A 21,479-nucleotide genomic window follows, 5' to 3' on the forward strand; every position below is an offset into this window, starting at 1 on the left:
ATGTAACATTTTAAGATTCTGAAAAGGTACAAATGCTGTGAATTGAAGAATAAAAAGACAAACATGGCAACACATTACAAAGTTTCTTTAATTTACAACTTTTCATAGTGAATACAAGCTACATTTTACTACACTACAACACACACACAACTTATTTTACAGTATCGGATAACTTCACTACTTTTAACTTTACTGTTCACATCAGTTTTACTATTAAAGTGCATTTCAAGTGTTTCTCTGATGGACACCATTCCAGATGTTTGAAGTCACAGATGTGGACAGGTTTTTGTTTGAAAATTTGGTTCTCTCTTAAAATTATTCACCACAATTAAACGCTCAGTTTTATTTATCTGGTGTCATTTTCTTTTCTTCATCCTTTGTTCACTCCCTCCATTCTTATGTTGAACATTTAAAGACATAATTATCAATGTTGCATTACATACAGGCAGACGCTAGGGGGCAGCAGCATAAAGCAGGAGGTAAACTGCTCATCTGTGGCTTCCTTGCTCTTCATGACCTACCCACATAAAAACGACTACTTAAACAATGTCTGATTAAATAAGATTCCCCTTAACGCTCCTGCTGCTTCAAATACTCAATCTGAGGTAATGATCTCAAGCTTTAATAAGTTTAATTTATTGCAGTTGTGATCATTTGTGGTGTAAAGATAGAAAGGTTCAAACTAGCTCAAGTCTGACAGTGCTATGAACATAGATGGATGAATAGGTGGGAGGTGTTTTGACCAGGAAGAAGAATAAGGAGATAAACAATGAATGCACCCACATAAAAATGTAAAATATTCAGCTTCAGCACAAATACATTAAAGACAATATTTGTTTGTCAGTGAGACAAACCTGTCGCAGAAAAGCAAGAAGACCAAAGAGGAAACAAAAAAGGTAAAAAAAACAAACAAAAACAACAACAACAACAACAACTAAACTGTATCAGAAGTTTTAGGCCGAAGCCCATCATGTGCAATCCTGACTGTAAACAGCACAGTTACACTGGTGTGTCAGAGGGAGATGTTTTCCTTTTAGCCCTGGTTGGGAGAATCTGTCCCTGTGTGCAACACGAGGTGCAATACCCACTCCTAAACTCTTTGGTGGCCCTCTATTTCTCAAATACTCAATCCTGAAACTCATCTCAATCCTCCTTAATGTTTCCTCCAATGGATTTTTTTAAATGAGTTGAAAAGGAAGAAAATAAACAAGAAGAAGGAAAAAAAAGAAAAGAATTCAGAATCAGCCCACCAAGTCCTCATGTTCCATCAGTGGTTCAAGACGTAAGGATTTGTGAGAGATGGAGCTTCTTTCCCTTTTCTCTCCGTCCTCACAGCTCAGCCCCTGTTGATGGTGTTGTAGGACACCTGTGATCCCGGCTCAAGGTGATTGCTGGCACCCTTTTCTGTCTGCCTCTGGGGACTCTCGCCGTGATCCACGATGGGCTCTCTGTCCTCATCCGGGTCAGAATCTTCACAGCGAGGCAGCTGTAGCATGGTAGTCAGGCCATGCACATCAGACATCTTGTGGAAGGTGCGTAGCAAGAGGTACATCATCATCAGACCCAAGAACAGGTACACTGGAGACAGAGAGAGAGAAGCCAGGAGGGAAGGGATGGATTTTTTTAAATGCAAGGATATTTAACAGAATTTGACTGGTGATTAATTTCGATAAATGTTTCAGCCTTTCTGCTGTGGCTCCAAATACCACATAAAACCACATGTAGGTATTCTCTCTTTGACTGTGCTGGTGATCTGTTTATTATGCAACACTGAGGTTGGAAAAAGCAATATTGCAGCAGGTGTGATACTAAATCTATCAGCTTATGAAAACCAGCAGGTTATGAAAATGTTAAAGCTCTTTACAGCTTTTAGGCATTGGTACACTACCAGTACATGCAACCACAAATAGCTGTGTGGTGCATTATGTGCAGAATTTAAAGTATATTATTTGTTGGTATTAATTAAAAATAAATACTACAAAGATGCATGGTTACTTTATGATCTTAGACAAGCAAGAAACTTACAAACTCATGTAGCTGGTAAAGAGAAAATAAGTCCGAATACACTTGACTAACAACCAATTTTTAAACATTCATTTAACCAAAAGGAGAACAAAAGTGCCCTCAAGGTGGCAAAGGTGAAAATAAAATCTCAACCTTTGTTACTTCTGCTCTGATTCTTGCGAGTGCCTTAAAGAAATCCGTGTGGTTTTACTGTGTAATGTGTGCATTAAGCGGAGTTCAGGCCATGAGCAGCAGTCACTCACAGCACAAGCAGGCCAGCTCTAAGAAAACATCATTCGATGTTACAAATGTAACGCATGTTTCATATGAATTAGTCTGACTAGGAGTTTGAATCTTGTTCTCACAGACTATAAAACTCATCATGGTTAAAAACAGCAGCTGGTGATGAGTTTAAGATTGGTTTAAACTCCAAACTTCCCAGAAGATTTACCTCTCACTGTATCTGTGTAGGTTGCCAGTCATTCAGGTTATGGTAGTTTTATTTAAAGGCTAGCAAGACTTGTTTTTTAGGTTCGGGGATTCCCGGGTATTTATTTGCAGTGCAGTGGAAGAGCCCTGCAGCAGTTGGCGAGTTGTTTTGACTTGTTCTTACTTAGGCAGCGATCAGTCTCTTCAGTTTGCAAGTTAATAGGGTCAAGCTGGCAGCTACGATCAGTTTGTGATTATAGATGTTATTGGTATAAGTTGCCAAAAGGTTGTGCTTATTGGTGCAAACTAACTCAGACTGATTGCCAACATACTGGGAATCAATCTGTTTTTAAAGTAGACAGCAATTACTTGCAAACAGTCACAAATCAGAGAGCGATTCCAGTCAGTCACCGTGACTGTTTGGAGAAAGTTTGTCTCCCACCAGGCAACCCGTGCATAAGGTTAACAAGGTTGTTCTTCTTCAACTAACCAAGGTGCATATTTATCCAGCATGTCCTGGGTCTGTCCCAGGATTTCCTCCTACTTGGACATGCCTGACACCCAAGTATGAGGGTATTAGGCCAAACTAAGGTTTTGTTTGCTCTAGAACATCGTTTCTACAACTTGACTGCAGTCGACCAGTCGATTGGACATGATTTGGAAAGGCACGCACACACACAGAGAATAAGTTAGCAAAAACTGATGTATTCAACTGTACAAAATACGTTTCAACATGTCTGAAGCCTTTAAATAGCATAGCTTTATAGTAAACTTCATTGTACGTATTGCATTCAACCTTAATTTCACACAATCCTGCAAAGAATGACTTAAATACCATCAGCAGGAGCGATGGAAAACTCATAATTCTCATAATGCTCAAGAAAATGGCACGACGACTGAAAATGATAGAAACGTCTTTGCTAACAGAAAACTGCTTAAGCACCCTGTCCAGAAGATTACCTACTCTCATTTACCACATCTGCATTATTTTCTGAGTTATACATAAATATATATAGTTTTATACAAACGGCAAATGTAAAGTGACAGAACACAGTCCTATAGCATGCAAACGTAGGTCTGCAACGCTCTTCAAAGCACCTACACTGCTACCAATGCATAACCATGACAGCATATTTAGAAGGAAGAGGAGCTAAAGTAGTTTTTCAGTTTTCAAAATAGGTTCCTTTTCAATTTTACCACACAGCACTTCGGCTGAGGAACAATGCATCAGGCTGCAGTCTGTCACTAATCCTCTCCAGAACCACCAGGGGCTGTTTGGGTTAATCTGACTCGACCTACACTGTTATATAAAGCAGCCTGAGGGACAAGAGAGCAACATCGCCGGTCCCTGTGAGCTACTCCACTCGGCCTCCTTCCAACCTGAAGTCAAGGGATTAGCTGTGGGCAACACGAAAGAAAACACAGCTTTCAGCAGAGCTCCTGAGCTCCTCATCAAAATGAAACACGTTAACAGGTGAGATCAAAGGAGTTAAAGTACTACAGGGTGAATTTTCCTTCCTAGTTAAGTTGCTGGAGGGCTCTGAGGAAAATTAAAGAAACTGTGTGAAATGCTGCATTCTCTCAATCCTGTAAACAGCAGAGCTCATTCATCCCAGTGTGTGTCTGTCAGATATTCACTGTAGATATTCACTCTGACCGAGCCCACAGAAAAAACAAACAAACAGCAAGCCTGCTTTTAGACACAAAGGTCATTCCAGCTCTGACTCGATTACCGAAAGGAAGCCCACAAAGAAGCTGAACAACAACAGCCGACTATGGAAATAACCTCCATCATGTGATAACAGAGTTTTTTTTGATTGCCAGAAAAAACAGACGGGCATCTAAGTAAGGTTTTAAACACGACGCACACATGCACATTTGACTCATATGGGAATACCCTCCTACACAGCGGTGGGCAATTGAGAAACGGGGACTGTCGTGACAGAACTCAATTCTGCTCATAATTATCTCTTTATAAGCTTATTAGTGCAGCCCTCTCACAAATACCCCTTCCATAATATCATACACTAATAAACATGTTATGGAAATGCACTCTATAAAGAGCACAGTCTTCATTTACTAATAAAACAAACAGTTTAGAAGCTCGACTTTAACTGATAACTGTTAACATCAGCCTGTTAAAATGCTCAGAGAGCCTTAACATGCAGATGTTAAGTGTGTATTGATCACCACAGTCACCTCCTTATTTTAGCTGCACTGTAAAGTATGGCGAGTGTTGGTGCAGAATGAAAAGGATTTGAATGCATGCACCAGAGTTCATAATTATCCCAATAATTACAGCGATTTTCAGACACAATTGGGAGATGTTGGTCAAAGTCAGAGAAATGAAAACCCTCCAGAAGGCGAGGCAGTCTTAATGCTCATAAGTAACCTTCAAACACCTGTGAGCATTTATCTGTCATTTTTATAGCATTACCTAAATTAACTTTTATTTCATTGGGTCACAAGAAAAAAAAATGCACGCATAGAATAATAGATTTCAATTCAACTCCATCCTGAAGACAAGAGCTCTTTGTTTCCTATGCTTGGCATGGACATGGATGTCTATATACCACTAAACAAAAAGGTCTTCCGGGGTTACGTGGGCTATAATTACAGCCGATGATTGATCTAAGCACTTACGCCCGACTTCACAGTCTGAGTGCTGTTGCACTTACCGAAGAACAAACGTCAAAGTCAGATATCACTTTATTTTGTTTTTGTGCGATTCTCCTCAAAGTCAGCTCAACTTCAAACGAGCTACACAGAAGAGTGAACTTCAATTTACAATTTATGAGGAACCGCCAACCTGTCAACCCTGACTTGGTAGCGAGAAAAAGGCAGCGAGAGGTGTTACTTCTCACATCAGAGGTGAGAATGAAGACAAAGCCACAAAGGTCAACTTCTGTCAGAGCAGCAGGACAAAAAAAGATTCAAGAGATTTTAATTATCTGTGAGTGTAGAACATATTGGCAATATGTTCTACACTCACAGATCTCAATGCATCTCATGCAGTTCCTTTCATTGCATTGAATCCAGTTCTCTTTTTAAAAAAATACTATCAACTTTTCGGCCCCCAGTACTTCTCTCTTTAATGATTTTTGGAAAGACCGCCCTCCTCTCACTCTGTGCTTCTGCAGGTGTTTCAGATATTGTGGTGGACCTGCTCCCCTTTACAGCTCTGCAGGCATGTAGCAGCTACGTGTGACCCTCACAAGCAAACCACAGCAACCTCGGCGTGTGCCATGTACCCAGGTTATCAACCATTGCTACCACACCCACAGGTGCAGTGGAGTTTCAGCTATATTCTTAGCCATCATCAACATCAAAGCACAAACACCATGAAACAACCGGCTTTCTATCATGCTGGAACAAATTTAATGCTTTATTTTAATTTATGTTAGAGGTAAATAAATGATACCTTTTCTTTTTAGTGCAAGTCACAGGTCACATACAGTGTGTTTGGTGGTTAGTTACAGGAGCTGTCCAGGTTAAAAACCTGGTTGCTCCCATGTATTTACTCATCTTTAGTCACCACAGTTCAAACAATGCGTGGAGATTTTCCAGTAAATAAAAGGTTCACATTCAAAGCACACTGTACTGGATGTATTATTCTATCCATGATTACCTTCTTCCCCACCTCTCTTTGTGTATTTCATTTCACCCTATTCTTAGCATACTACTGTGCAAAATTTTAAAGCAGAGTTAAAATTTTGGCTGGACTGTGTGCGGCATCACAGGCACGCATATCCTCGTGCACATGCAAGTTTTTATACAGAAATTTCAGACATGAATATAGTCACCTAAGCACTGAACCCCAACTCAGAAGGTTGCTTTTACTTATTTATGATACATTTACTGTGAGATTAGGACTAAGATTAAAAATGGTGGTATGCAATTTTAAAGCATGTTTGTAAGACCCGACTCTGAGCTTAAACATGCACTGATATGAGCTCTGCTGTGCTCTGGGACATGATGAGACAACACCTTCTTCTCAAAAATACAGATAAGCAGTCTTAAAGAAGAGGTGTGTTAGCCTGGGACTGTGACTTCAGGGCCATGTCGTTACTAATGACTTCCACATAAGTTGATCCACTAAAGTGAAGTGGATCAGCGAGCAACTTTGGATAGAATAAATCCACTTAAAACATAGTTGGACAGCTTGCACTTCATCTGTGTTAGCATAAAATCCAAACCAAATAAAAGCTTCACTTTCAGACCATAAATGAAAGATTGAAGCAGTTGCCATAGCACCAAATATTAGTTTTGAATTCAGCATCTTAAAACCTCGCTCCTCACAGCCAGAGGTGACCGTATTTGGATGAAAAGGTGGAGTAATACGTTACAGACTAGAGCTAAATTGTAGTAGTGTCTGCTAATCAGTGCCAAGTAATAAGGGGTGCACAGCTGATAGAAATATAGTCTTGATCAAGATAATCATCTTGATATCATCTGCTGTTAGGAATGATCTTCTTGTGGCCACTAGATGAGCTGCAGTTTTCAGCTCTTTGTTTGATTTTTTCAGAATCAGATTATGTTTATCTGTACACAAAGAATTTGTCTGTGTCATTACAAAATTAGCTTTCTTTATGCTTAACTTAACCTTAGTCTGCTTCCTCCTAACTGTGGTTATCAGCAGTATACTAAGTGGATTCACATCAGTTTGTTTTTTTCCATTATTATTTTATGTTAGAATCTGGCCGATCTGATGATATTACAGATTCATTTCTCTTTTTCTAAGCCAACTTTCCTAACTCTGTGTCCTAACTCAAATTTGACCTGAGCCCCTTACACAGAAATTATACATGAATTGTTAAGCGTTAATGCGTTATGTTTTAATAACAGGCAAGTCTGACATGATCAATGAGAAAATCTGTGTCTGTGAAAGTAATGTAACATCGGTTTGATTAGAAGCAAGTCCCCCGCCTGTAAGAAAAAGAGCCAAAAATTACTTTAACAATGTGGTTTATCTGAGCTGTAAGCTGGTTCAGCCCGTGGCTGCACTCTAATTGAGTGCACTGGATGAATGCATTTCTAGTCTACAAATAAACGGACTCACCCATGACAGCACCAAGATACAGTGTCCTATACTTCTGCTCTGGCTGCATCCCTGGCACAAAATCCCCCAGTCCAATGGTGCACAGAGAGATGAAACAGAAGTAGACGCCATCCAAAAAGCTCCAGGACTCCTCCAACTTGGTGAAGATGGCTGCTGGCACCACAAAAAAGCACAGCACCACCAGAAACAGCAGCAACACAAAGTGGACAGCAGTGGCGGGCCGAGGCTCCAGGCCTGATCTCTGAAGCAGGCTCACCGGAGCGAGGACCAGAGGGTACAGGAGCCTCTGGACACAGGCGGTGAGCACCAGCATGGTAAAGGGAACTCCTAACAAGGCGTAGAAGATGGAGAAAGCTTTCCCAGTGTCAGACAGAGGAGTGGATTGACCATAACCTGGAGGAACAGCAACATGACAAGTTTTAGAGGAAGTGGGAAATTAGATGAGATGATAGAAAAGACACGATAGAAATTGTTGTGCTTTTTCTTTACGAGAGTCATTCAATAAATCTAAATGTAATTTAATTAAAAACATTAATGTAACACTTTAAAATATTTGAGCTGTATTGTGATTTTGCAAGCTGCTATTTCTGGTGCTGTTGAACTGTATTGGATTACAAAAAAGGGATCTTATGTATTTTGTCCTTACTGATATAACTCAGATGCACAAAAACAATATATAAACAGTATAATGCAGTCAAATCAGCAGCCTCCACATTGATCATCAGCACTCAAGTCAATACAGCTCCAAAGCTTTCTAGCAAAAATGGAGCATTATAACATTAATGAGTTACTGGACAGCTGTAGAGCATAAAAATGGATTAATGTGCTAATGAGCACACTGATGTTACAGAGTCAGGTAGAGTTATTGGCTGCAACAGCAGCACGTAATTTGCCCCAGACTTTTTAACTTGAAGCTACAGAAAAACAGCAGCTTTAGTCAATGTCAGGGTACCAGTGCTGGTAGGAAGAAAATAAAATTCAGACTCCAGCATAAGCAACTCACTGAGGATCTGTCACAACTGCCTACAGGGATTATCTACCAGCAGAAGTGAAACTACTGCAAATGAATCTTCTGCTGGAGCTTTAACCTGGTGGCGTGATATAAAAGCTTTACAGCAACACAAAGGATAGGAACGAAAACAACAGCTGAGTGCAGTTAAAAGTACCTCAGACTGAAAACACTGACGCACAGAGTACTGACCAGAGAAAGATAAGACCAGAAAGGACTGTATCCTGTAAAACTGTTTATACAGTGTAAATATATATGTAAATAATCCGCCGGGGTGGGGGTTAGGAAGTTCCTTTATATTTGGTTTGTGCAAACAGCACACCATCTGCTGTATGTGATCACAAAACATTAGGTTACTACACAAACGCCAGAAAACAGCTTTCATTTTAAAATGGAGCTATAAAACAACCATCCAGCCCGCCGCCTGTGCAGAACATCTGTAGCCCTTTAAATTACAGCTGTTTGAGAAAAAGTCTGAATTCTGCCTGCATTTATTTAAATAGTATTTTTAGCCTGTAAAAGAATGACACAAACATTCCTGAGTAATAAAGAAAACATTATTATCCAGTCCTGCCATAATAACGTTATCCAAATCACTGGCCACATTTGGATGATGTGTTTACAAAGGTGCTGCCGGGTGTTCAAAGTACAAAGCTGTCTTTGTCAAAATCATCTCCAAAGGACATGAGCTGTGTGTAAAGTGTACGACTACAAAAACCTGGGCAAATGTTTCTATTGCCACAGACTGGTCTGCTGTCTGCAGCGTGAACGTGGTCACAATGTTGATGAGACAATGTTGATGTGCACGCTAAGAACGAGCACAGCCTTTGTTTTCTAGGGGGTCGTGAACTCATGCTTTAAAAACATGACGTGTTTCACAAACTAAAGATTTGATGTCACTTTGACTACAGAGCAGCTGAGATGACGACACAATCTCCTGTCAGTTAAACCGAAGCCTTCGGGCGTTTAACAGAGTTCAGCGTGAGCTCTCTTTCAAAGCAAGCACAGGTTCAAGGCAGATGTAGCTAAAGTTACTGTGACGTTACACACACGCGCACACATATGCAGTGGACTATACTCATCCAGACAGCAGCAAATACCATAGAAAGTACCATTTCCCACTTTTAGTGTAAACTGGAGGGCTTGATAACGGACACATGGAACCGTTTATCTCTGCTGATGAAATCTGCATCACTCTGACCGAAGCAGACCGCTCCACACGATGATGCCCAGTGCTGATATTGCCCGTTGGTTTGATGTATTTGGCTTTGATCTGACTTTGCAGTTGTCACTTCAGTAGTTGTCACAAATAGATTACATTGAATTAACACCCTTTTACCCTGTTATGCCTCTGACACTACCAAAGCTCCACTTAGAGCCTCAGTGAGATTATCTGAACTAAAGTTTCTATCCAGGGGCATATTCAGTGCAAAGGGTACACAAAATTAGATAAGACAAATACATTTCAAGTTCAAGTTCAAGGTTCTTTATTTGTCACATGCATATTTAAAGCCATGGCATGGTCGGAGATAACGTTTCTCATATTTTTTTAAAACCAGCAAAACACAGGAGCTTACAGGCCTGTCTTAGTGTGGAGCTATTGTTCTTTGTGTTGTTTGTATTGCATATATACACACACAAACATTAGAAGACTGAATCAAGAATGTAAACAAATCAGGGTAAAAAGTATCGCCCTGTAAAATGGATTTGGGAAATTGAAAATTTTGCTTCTCTTTGTGATCGTTTTGCATGTTTTATGATCATTGCACAGTTATTAGCACCTCGCTCCTTTTTTTGGTAGCTTCTTGATAGCGCTGCAGTTTTGATGTAGATCTGTGGCCATCTTTCTGTCACACCTTAGTAGTTTGTGTTCCTGGTCACTTTGTCCTTGTCATTTCTGCTCTTATCTTCAATGCTTTTGTGTCCCTATAGTAAGTGTTGCGTCTCTGGGTGTGTGCGCAGAGTGTTTGATCAATGATGTCAGCCTCTGACTAGAAGGCATGTAAAAATCACATGGAAGCTGTTGTTTGGCGTTTAAAATCTGACAATATGCCATTTATCCAATGTGCAGTGTAACATTTCATCCACTCGGTCCCAGCTATACCGGCTCATCAGCTGTTAGCTGCCTGCAGACTTTTTAGTAAGTCCCCCTCCCACCTTTGCTCTGTCCAAAAGTTCAACAGTGACACTGACAAACATTACAAAGAACATGAGCTGGAGGTTTTCTCCCTGCTGTTAGGGACACATGTCAGTCACTAAAGCTTAAATCTAGACGTGGTGTGTGGTAAAGCAGGTTGAAATTTTTTTTAATTACTCCCCAAAATGTCCACTGATCGTAAAAAAACAAACAAACTATTGTTCCTTCTACTCAACATACTTGTTGGAGTGAGAGACTATAAATTTCACTATCTAAGTGCATCTGCTGCTTCCTCTTTTTGCCTTGAATTGAGTACCGGCATGTTAAAAAAAACTCAGTGAGATCATAACGCAGCTAAACACGTTACACCATTTAAGGAAGTGTCACCCAGCCTCTGCTGAACACAAAGGGCCATTCTGTTCTGCTTCATGCATGAATTTGCATTTCTTCAGCGATCATGCGCCAGTGTCATTTATAACAGCAAGCCTGTGAATGTGACCGCCTTCGCAGCAGTTTGCCAACACAGCGGAGCAGCAGTGCAATAAGAGCGGCACGAAGACAGCTGCTGCAGATGTTTGATTGTGACAGTCGTCAAAAACTGTCAAGCTCAAGTCGCCAACTTGACAGCTAATTTCTTACAGTTTTATCTTAAACAGTTAGTTTACTCTTTAGGTTGGTTATACACACAGAGACACTGGGAAGACTCAAACATGAGGGCGTAGCAGACACATCGTTTGCTCTGTAGTTTGACCTTCGCCCATTATTTTCTAGTCATTGATACATGCATACTCTTTCTGTAACTTTAAAGCTAGAATTAAAATCTAAGTGTACAGGTTTGTATCTAGTATGTCTTTAACATTAATTCAGATTTGCCACCACATCACAAGCTAGTGTGAGACAGTGGCAATATACTGCAATATCTTTGAAGTATAGCACAAAGGGAGGCAATATTGCCATGTTAATATTGAATAATAATGATAATTCGCACAAAGATACAGCAATGATAGATAATTCCAGCTTTTTTGGGGTATTTATTTATTTTTCAGTTACAAAGATATCATGATATACTGTGCATAATTGTTTTGCAATGTATCACAGAGTCACTGGATTGTCTGACCATACCGTGATAATAACATGTCACGAGTTAATCTGAGTCCTACCCCTAGTCTCATCAGAAATACCCTGAGTATTCAATTCAATTTTATTTCATTCATAAAGCGGTAAATCACAACAACAGCTGCCCCGAGGTGCTTTATAATTGTAAAATAGAGCCTCTACAATAATAAAGAGAGAAATCCCAACAAGCAAACAAGCCCCTTTGAGCAAGTATCAGTTAACAGTGGGAAGGAAGGCTCCTTTTTAACAGAACCGGGCTCAGGGAGGGGCAGTTATCTGGACTGAAAATCTGTCACAGTTCCTACACTATACAGAGGCACAGCAGTGAGTGTTTAAAACCTATCTGTAAAACACAGTGGAGACTCTGTCATGGTTTAGATCTGCATTTCAGCCACAGATGTTGGCGATCTTGTCACAATTGATGGAATTACGAATGCAGAAAAGTACCGTCAGACTTTTATCAACCATGCAGTGCCATCTGGAAACAGTCATTCCAAACACACTAACAGTACAAAAAAAGCACACAAAGCTAGTTTTCCATTGTGTTTTTCTCCATCAGTCATAGGTTGGCTCCATCAGCGCCTGGACCTTAACATGATGCATTTCAATTCTACTGTGTATCACATATGGTGATTCAAAGGGCTTCACATGCATAATTTAAAAAAAAAATAAATAAAAATAAAAATAAAAATTGTCCACATATAAAAATTCAAAAACTGCAACAGATGGATCCCCAATTTTTCTGTCAGGAGTACTGAACAGATTACAGTTTGGCAGTGGAGGAGCTAAAAGGGCATGTTGGACTATGAGGAGACAAAATGTCAGATATGCAACATTGTACAAGTTCAAGTAAGATTTTATATATATGAGTATTTTAACTTTAGTTCTGTAGGATACCACAAGCCAGTGTAGCTGAGACTGGACCAATACACTGTGTTTTATAACACAGAGATTTGCAAAACAGTTGCTAAAGAAACTGTAAGCACCAAAGTCCATCATTTTACATAAGCTGGTCTGAGTGGAGAATAACAATTCTTTCTTCCCAAACTGATAACTGCAATACCATGAGGATAGAGTGGCAGTTAGTGGAGCAGCGTGACAGAATAGAGCAAATAAGCACTAAATATCCAAACAGGAGCTTTAAATGTCCTCCAAGAAGCCTGAAGAACTGATCCTGAGACTAATTAAAGAAATTACAAGAAAGCGTGGCTAAGAGAGTTCAGGCTGTGCTGGCGATTAAAGGCGATCAGACCGAATGTTGACTCTCAGGTTCATCAGAATTGTACAAACTCCGCTTTTGCTTTATGCACTGAATTTACATTTATGTTTGCACAGGTTTCAATAAAACATTGCATTCCCATTTTCCTGGCAAAATTAAGAAATAAGGACAGGCTTGAGACTTTTGCACAGCACTGTACTTCACAGCAATTAAAAATCAAAACAAAAAGTATGACCTGAATGCCATCTCATTACAAACCGCCCATCTGGCTTGGCTTGTTTTTCTAGTCATTTTTCTTTCAGCTGAGGTTAATTACGTGGCTGAAACTGCAGCTTTAATCACAGACACGAGAACGTTGTGACAAACATTTTTCCTTCCTGTTACTTAACATCTCAGAACATGCCTTGCTGGCAGGCCCACCATGCACTGCTTTTGCATTTTGCCTCAACATCCTGTTTAAACAGGAAATACATAAAATTAAGTGCACATTGTACCATTTTACTGGGTGTTGAAAAAATGTAGGTAAATGTGCATTTTTAATGGCAATAACTAAACCGGCTGAGAAGCTCTGGAAGCAGAGCGTGAATTTGTACCTCTGAACGACAGACAGCTCTGCGGCTCAGCTGAGAGCGTCCCACAGAGGCCCAGTGTGTCTAATTAAATGTCAAGGGTGTTGTTTTATGACACTGTGTATCCACAGCAAACCCTCACTGGATATTTTCGACAACACGAGGAGCTATTTGGTAAAAATGCATGAAAAATAAAACGAAATGTGTAGAATGAAGGGCTTTTTAAATGCAGGATTTTGTTAATCCATGTTTAGCTGCCCAGACAAGGATCGAACCAATCTTTGCTCAAACCTTTTTTCAGCGGAAGTTTTCAATGAATTTTTTTTCCCCCAGCCTGGGACCAGAAAACCTACTGATAATGTACAGTCATGTGAAAAAGGAAGTTTTCACTTGTCTCTGCACAATCTGGTCAGAGCATTTGAGCATTTGTGTCAACAATTTCACCAGATTCCCAGGAAGCATGTGGAATTGTTAACATCCCTGCAAACTCACCCCAAGGTCAGACTGTGCAATGCCCAACAACTACATCTGAGACTCCACAGGCCCCAGAGTGGGTGGCTTCACAAAGATGTGAGGGACTGCTAATTATACAGAAAACCTTTAAGTTACTGAATCACTTAGTTTTCTTTTCTTTTCTTTTTTTTTAAAGAAACAAGAGTCCTTTGAATACTCTTTTTCACATGATTGTATATTTAACTCCCGTGATTGCAATGACACCATAGAATAATTTGCCAAATTTTAAGGTTATTTGTAATGAAATTCTTGCATTGTCACTTAACTTCTCTCATAAAGTAGCAGGACTTAAGAGGAAGCCTAAACCCTCTGTTTTAATGTGAAATGATCTGATCCTACATTTCCCATCATGCAGCAGTATCTACTCTGGTTCTGTCATAAGCTCTCCAGTTATGACTTTAAAGTCTCCAAGCCCATTTCCAACACACGGACACCGCTGATATGAATTTTGCGTGTACAGAATACCATTTTCCCTCCAGCCTAAAGCCTGAAAAACAAAGCAAATATATAAACAACTAAACTAATCGTATCACCAAACACTTAAGTAACTAGGATTTGGTGCAATGTGCTTTATATTTGGGCCTGCAGGTAAGGGAGTCGTTCAAGGCCAGCAGAACACCACAAAGAACCCAGTGTGGACAACCTGGCTGGTCCCACAAAAACCTCTGTGATGTATTCTGCTCTCACCTTCACTTCCTGTAACATCCAGGTCAGGCTGCTACATACCGAACACCGAGCAGGTGCTCAGATCGCACAAGACCCACGAATATTTTGGTAACATCACCGATGTATGATAATCAATTTATGATAATCAATTTCCCCTTTTCTTAAATACCTGCTTTCATACTTTCAAAGTAAGACCAGAAATAAATCACATGATGAGGGAATTTCCCTCATCTACACGCAGATTTGGGAATTTTACAGATTTACAGATTAAAAGGAAACAACGTATAGTGGAAACTTTTTTCTCCCCTGAGATCGATACATCGGTTTGCGTTTAGATCTTAAATAGCTCAAGCTTTGAGTCACAGCTACAACATCCATAACACGTGGCAACATAACTCCAGAAAACTGCCACCTGCATTTAACCCAGCATTGTTTTTGTGTTTCCCTCCTCACACTAAAGCCACAGACGTCCCCTCAATGGACTGCAGACTTTCTTTGGTTCAGCCTGTTTGCAGTTTACGGTAACGCGTAACACTGCCGAGGCTCCACTGTGCGCAAAAACGCCCTCAGGTGTTTCCTCGCCAAACTTTCTTCACTTTTGTTTGCACTCACCGACAGTGGTGACCAGAGTGTTAGCGAAGAACATGGACGATGCCAGGTCCCAGTTTGAGGTAGCGGAGGCGTTTCTGATGAGGAAGACGCCGTACTTGTTGGCCGCCAGCACTTTGAGCAGAAAGTTTTCGAGGGACGCGGCGCTGACGCAGCTCTGGTTCAGAAACTCCTTCTTCAGAACTTCCATATCATGTCGCAGCTTGTCCTCCATCGGCCGCTCGATGGTGGAGAAAATCAGGGCTCCGAAAAGCAGGTAGATGACATAAAACAATATAAAGCCTACGAGCAACAGCCACGACCTGCCTACTAAAGCCATGTCTTAGGTTTAGTTCTGGAGCTACTCACTCTGTTCCTCTCTTTTCCTCTTTGTGTGAAAACTATTCGGGGGCTGTCCTAATTGAACTTGAACCCCTCCTTGTCACTGCATCCTCCTCCCACAGCAGGAACAGGGGGTGTGTTCAGCTCAGAGTCCGTTGTGCATCCTGGGTCCTGCACGAATCCAGGTGCGTTTATTCGTTTATTAGACTTAAATGATCACATCTTTCCCGTGATACACCCGTCCCTAATTTCAAGAAAAGCCTGAAAAATATTACCACTGTTCTTAAGAATCGCCAGAAAAAAAAAAAATCTCTGTGCTTGTAATAAAAAACGCCTGAAAAGAAAGAAAGAAAAAAAAAGAAAAACTAGAATAATAGCGTCTTTTGGCTTTTGGAATTGAACTCAGGACCTTCTTGCTGTGCGGCGACAGTGCTAACCACCGTGCTGCCTTACTTACGGAACAGTAATACCGTTTTTTCTTGCGTATTACGGCCCAAAGTGTTTTTGCTTTTATTTCGCATGTTTTGGGCTCAGAGGAAGTCCACACCCTTCCACACATTTAGCCCTCCTGTGTCCTCCTCTGAATGTGCCATTCAATATTTTGATAAGCAGAAGAAAAGTCATTCTGGATCCTGATGATGATAAGAAGAAAACACCCTATGAAATCCGCTAAATTCTTCCAGTGTTCATATCTTTGTTCAGTAGTTCTTCATGTAAACTGAGTCTATTCTGCCACGGAGGAATTCTGGTCAGTTTCCATGATATCCATGATCATCCCACTGCCTTTCCACAGCATTTTTAATGCTCACATGGACAAAAGATGTATGATGATTTATTCTTGGACTATATTAGAACTGTTTATCTTGATTTAAAATTCAAAATAATCTTTATTTGTCTTACACTGGGCCTTTGTGTGGCACCTCAGTTCATCCTCTATCTGAAAGGTTGTTTTACTACCTTTACCCCTCCCTTTAAGAAAGTTTTTCGTTTTGCTGCTGATCAACTGCTGCTCACTGAACAACACCTGAACAACAGGTGGGTGGAGCTGTTGTGCTTGAGCTGACCAGGTACTGATGCCATCATAGAGAGCCAGGGAGAGAAAAAACCCCAAAACTGTTTGAAGCATGAGCTTTTGGCTCAAAGGGATTGCTTGTACATTCATTGGTCTTATTTTTCAAAACTTCATGTCTCATCCATCCATCCATCTCTTCTGCTTATTCAATTCAGGGTCACAGGGGGCTGCAGCCTTTCCAAGCTACCATAGTGGGGGACATCCTGGACAGCTCGTGACCATTACAGGTCCCCTTTAATTAAAAGTCCCTTCAGCAGCTACAAGTGTGAGTGTAGTAATTTTATCTCTAAGTACACCATGTTACAAAAACATAATTTGTTCCATTTGTTTATTTGAATCTATAGAAACTGCAAGTTAGTCAATGTTTTGGGAAAAACAAAAGTTCAATTATCTGAAATTCATGTCCTTAAAGGGGAAAAAATCCTGCAAAGACCTGACACAGGCCTGAGAGACACATCTGGCCCTTCGGTTGATCCAGCTGTTCATGAAGCCTCAGCAGAAATGGTCACAGTGTAAGGGAGGCTGTCAAGAAGCCCGTCTTAAGGAAGGGAACAGAGAGAAATATGCCAGATTACACTAGAACTGGACTGAAACTGGTCTTATACCGTGATTAAGCCAAATTTAGTCCTAACCCCACCATCATTAGAGCAGCGTGGAATCATCATGACAGAGAACAAGCTGCAAAGAAGCGCTTTGAATGTCCTTCAAGAAGCCTGGACAGCTATGCATGTCATCTGTACTGTATTTCCCACAAATGTTGGACTTCCCCTTTAACTCAAGTTGGCGGAAACTTAACTGATCTGCCGCTTCATGTGAAGGTCAGATGGGAGTTCCTGGGCTGTTCGGCTCTTACCCAGCGGTTACTAGGTACAACAAAACACTCTCACTGTGCTCTGTTTGCTTCTCCTGGAAGTAATCGCTGGCTTGTCTGTGCTGTTTATGCATAAGGCCAGCTGACTCATGCGGTGTAAACGGTGAGGTCAGGGCAGTCTGCTGCTCATCTGCCTGTTTTCTACCCTGCAGTATAAAGCTCTGTTATGATAGCACAGCGGGCAGGCAGCTGCTCTGACTCAGCAAATAAAGTGCTTAACTCTCTCTGCGCCACTGATCTCGGAAAGAGGTGATGGTGACATGCCACACAGGATAATCTCGCTAATACTGGATTATTTATCACGTTAAAAAGTAAACCAGTCCATGTCTTCAGCTTCTGATAAAATAAAATAGAATTTATTAGGCGATAGTGCTGCTAAAGCTGAAATAAGATATGATCTTCTATAAATATGAAAAAATTCCTTTACGTTGTATTCACAGGCATCTGTATGCAGTGATTTTGTGAATCACTTCAGCCCCTCTCGCAGTCTGCAACATGAATTATTACATGCAAGAACGCAGCTTGATATTTTACACGCTGTTTTCCTCACACAATGTCCCAGTTGGTTATCACAATGTGCACTATTATATGTCCTTGTATTAATAGTCAGGCTGTGATGGTAAACAGCCAACAGGCCAGAAATCTTTTGCCGTGTGACCAGCAGCTTTTTACCAGTTCAGCAGCTGTTATCAAGTTTGTTTTTTTTGAAGCCACATTTAAAACACAGGCCATCAAGTTTAGCAGACGTTTGGCTTGTTTTCTGATGTTCCACACGGTTTTGCATATGTTACAGAAGCAGCATTAAGTGTCATTAATCCTGCAGAAGTTGATGACTGTTCACATATTCAATACCAGGGATTTTATTCTAAAGTAGACATTTACAGATTTTACTTTTCCTGATGATGTAATATTTTCTAAAAATCAACATAATGCAATGTTTTTGCATGACAGAGTCAAAGTGAGACTAATTTTAATTGCTTTGCAGGTAATTAACTGAATTCTGCCCTGTAGACTAATGAAATCTTTGACCTACTGGAGGGTACGTGACAGTAAAAGGCAGATATAACAAAATGCATTAGGCTCTATGTGCAACAAATATTTAATGAAAATCAATTAAATAGATGTTATTAAAAGCCAACATTAAATGGTGCTAGAATAAAAGCAGGGACATTATCATCAGTCCTTCAAACATGGCCTGCAGCTCTGAACTTTTCTCAACACCGCCCAACAGTGGTGACCATCACACGGTGTTTAACTCTCCAGTTCCCAAAATACGACAGATTATGAAACTGTGAGGACAGAGCAGTAAATATTTACAGCTAGTGAGAGGAGATGTGTGTTACGCCCCCTGTCGGTGCAGCTCCTTTGCCTTGAACCATGTGGAGTATCTCCAGAGGTGGAGACATGTTTGAAGCTAAATGTGAAACAGGATGATTGCGGAAAATATCGTGACCTTATTCTCCTCAAACTTCCTCAAGTGAAAGTGTGAAAATGACAGTCTATTAAATGTTTGGTCAGTTTTTAACCAAAGCAGAAAAATTTGTTTCTATTTTGGTTTCACAGTTAATTTTCAGAATTTTCTTGTTTCAGTTTAGTTTACAGCTTCTGTTTGTCAGGCGCACAACAGTTTCTATTCTCGAGAAACATTCGTATCAAAGCCTCTTCAGGTTAAGTTGTCTTGATAAATTATATCAATGGCTTTCACAAAGACGAGACATATTTTCTGTATCTATATATTTCCTGTATAAGTATAAGAAACATGGACCAAAGTTATGGACTTATGAACAAAGTCCCACGCTAATCCATAGAACAATAAAGTAGATATGTGCTAATATATTAATTAGAATAATGTGCAGCAATTTTGGCAAAGAGTAAACCTAAAACATATTTATGTTCATTAATTGTTTGGTCGGATTCCAGAAATCTGAGGATAGGTCATCACCCACTGACAGCTGGTAACCGTGAATCTGATAAGTGGTTAGGAAAAAAGATGGATGGGTTTGAATGTTTTTCATGACAAGCTCAATGAAAAACCTTCATTGACTCCATGAGACGTCAGCTGAATTACGTCAGGTCTGACTTCTTCTTGGTCTGTCTGGAAAATATTTGTTCGTTTCGTAATATTTACAAAGGTTGAGTGAGTGGATTTCAAAATGTTCAAACATGGCCCAGAAGAGCAGACCATGTGATGATTTTATCCGAGTTACTAGTCAGCCAGTGGTTCCCTCTTCATGAAATCAACAGGTCACATAATTCTGCATGTCAGGAGGAAGCATTAGCCAGCACGCAGTATCATTTTATTACATCAGTCAACAAGGTGACAGCTGGATCCTCCTCATTGTGACAGAAAATATCCAATTTTTTCAAGAATTTAAATGTTGTATAAATGGCGCGCACACACACACACACACACACACACACACACACACACACACACACACACACACACACACACACACACACACACACGACTGATTCTGAATTTCATCACAGATGACAGAGTTAACAATTGAAATACACAACAGAGCGACTTAAAGTTTTCTGAGGTGACACAAATTAGAAACGCGGCGCATGATCGGCATAATGTGAACAATATTCTCATAAAATATCATTTTGACTGGCAGCTAAATTCAAGTTTTGCCCATGAAGTGGACTCGACTACAGAACAGCGCTGAACTAAAACGAATGTACTGAAACATTCGGCAGACAAGAAGCGAGACAGAAAGACAAAGAAAGAAAAAGGTGGAACATCACATGCTTTTGTTGAGTCCACTTCAGTGTGTTTGAGAAACAAGACAAACATTTCCTCCTGAAATCACTTCCGTAACCTCGTAAACATTGGCACTTTCTCTGTTGGCACTAACTGGAAGACAAACTTGTTTCTCTGAGGAACCAGAACAAAGTTGAGACCTGTTCCTGTCACTGGCTTTTCAGTAGCAAATACACAATGAAAGCACATGCATCAAAATGTCAAATGTAAACAAAATTAAAACAAAAAGTCTTGATCTTTCTTTAGTACTCATTATTATATCTGCTCTAGGCTTTTGAAAAAAATAACAATGCTCAACTTTGATCTTCTGTGTGATGACACGACTAGACAAAAGGTTTTTCTGTTACTTCTACTGAACGTGTGCATGAATCCAGGTGATGGTGACATCTGTAGAGGTGCTACAGACAGGAAAACTGAGGAGGAGTGAAGCTGTTACAAAGGGTCAGGCCACCACATTAATGGAGCTACAGAACAAAAACAAGCATCGTGTCATCGAGTCTTCTTCTCTAATTAAACCCAGAGATCTTTTCCGGGAGGAAGACTGGAACTTTATGCTACTTTCATAAAACGTGGCTGGAAATATAACTACAAATCTAGTTTTCTGGATAGTTCCCATTTACCTGACTTGGCACTCAATAATACAGACATGTATGCCTCCATCACAATCGCTTATTAGTCCAATTTGAAATAGCTGAAAAGTACAGATGCTTGGGTAATTTAAAATGTCATGTTGACACAGTTTGTCTTGTACCTGTTCTGCTCATTCAAAATTCACACTGGCCATTGATGCAGCCGCCCAGCTCATACTCCGTCTGAAAGCTGTATTAGAGCCTCTCCTGATTGGTTTGAACACAGGTAGGCGGGGCTTTAGTGCTCACAGCCACACCTGTGTGACTGAAATGATATGTAGGAAAAAAGTAGAAAAAAAAGTGTGTTTGGAGTAGTCTGACGTCAGAGCTTTAGGCTCAATATTTGAACCCATGTTTAACACGAGCATCCATCAATGTAAGAGTATATACATGACAGGAAATAAGGAGAAGCCTTAAAGGCCCCTTGCATGAAGTAAAGCTGTGTCTTCATGAGTTATAAATGGCTTGAAACTTAACCAATAACCC

The 21,479-nt window shown here is 40.3% G+C and overlaps 1 protein-coding gene and 1 long non-coding RNA gene across 3 annotated transcripts; one reads left to right on the forward strand and one right to left on the reverse strand.

Annotated features, from left to right (window-relative positions):
• Window positions 1-68: 68 nt before the first annotated feature.
• kcnk6 (potassium channel, subfamily K, member 6) lies at window positions 69-15,726 on the reverse strand. 2 transcript variants are annotated; one of them, XM_026191943.1, is made up of 3 exons: window positions 15,334-15,725; window positions 7,493-7,885; window positions 69-1,578 (listed from the first exon to the last, which is right to left on the reverse strand). In XM_026191943.1, the coding sequence occupies exons 1-3, from the start codon at window positions 15,647-15,649 to the stop codon at window positions 1,337-1,339; spliced, it is 951 nt and encodes a 316-aa protein (XP_026047728.1). In that variant the 5' UTR covers window positions 15,650-15,725; the 3' UTR covers window positions 69-1,336. The 2 variants fall into 2 exon arrangements, with proteins under 2 accessions (XP_026047728.1, XP_026047729.1); XM_026191944.1 differs by lacking the exon at window positions 69-1,578 and adding an exon at window positions 1,586-7,359 and having other exon boundaries at window positions 15,334-15,726.
• A 47-nt stretch (window positions 15,727-15,773) lies between these two features.
• On the forward strand, window positions 15,774-18,026 carry LOC113035993 (uncharacterized). Its single transcript, XR_003274412.1, has 3 exons — window positions 15,774-15,836; window positions 16,879-16,988; window positions 17,136-18,026. It is a non-coding gene; the product is annotated as an uncharacterized LOC113035993 (long non-coding RNA).
• The last annotated feature ends 3,453 nt before the right edge of the window (window positions 18,027-21,479 follow it).

Source organism: Astatotilapia calliptera, chromosome 14, assembly GCF_900246225.1.
Source record: "Astatotilapia calliptera chromosome 14, fAstCal1.2, whole genome shotgun sequence".
Lineage (NCBI taxonomy): Eukaryota > Metazoa > Chordata > Actinopteri > Cichliformes > Cichlidae > Astatotilapia > Astatotilapia calliptera.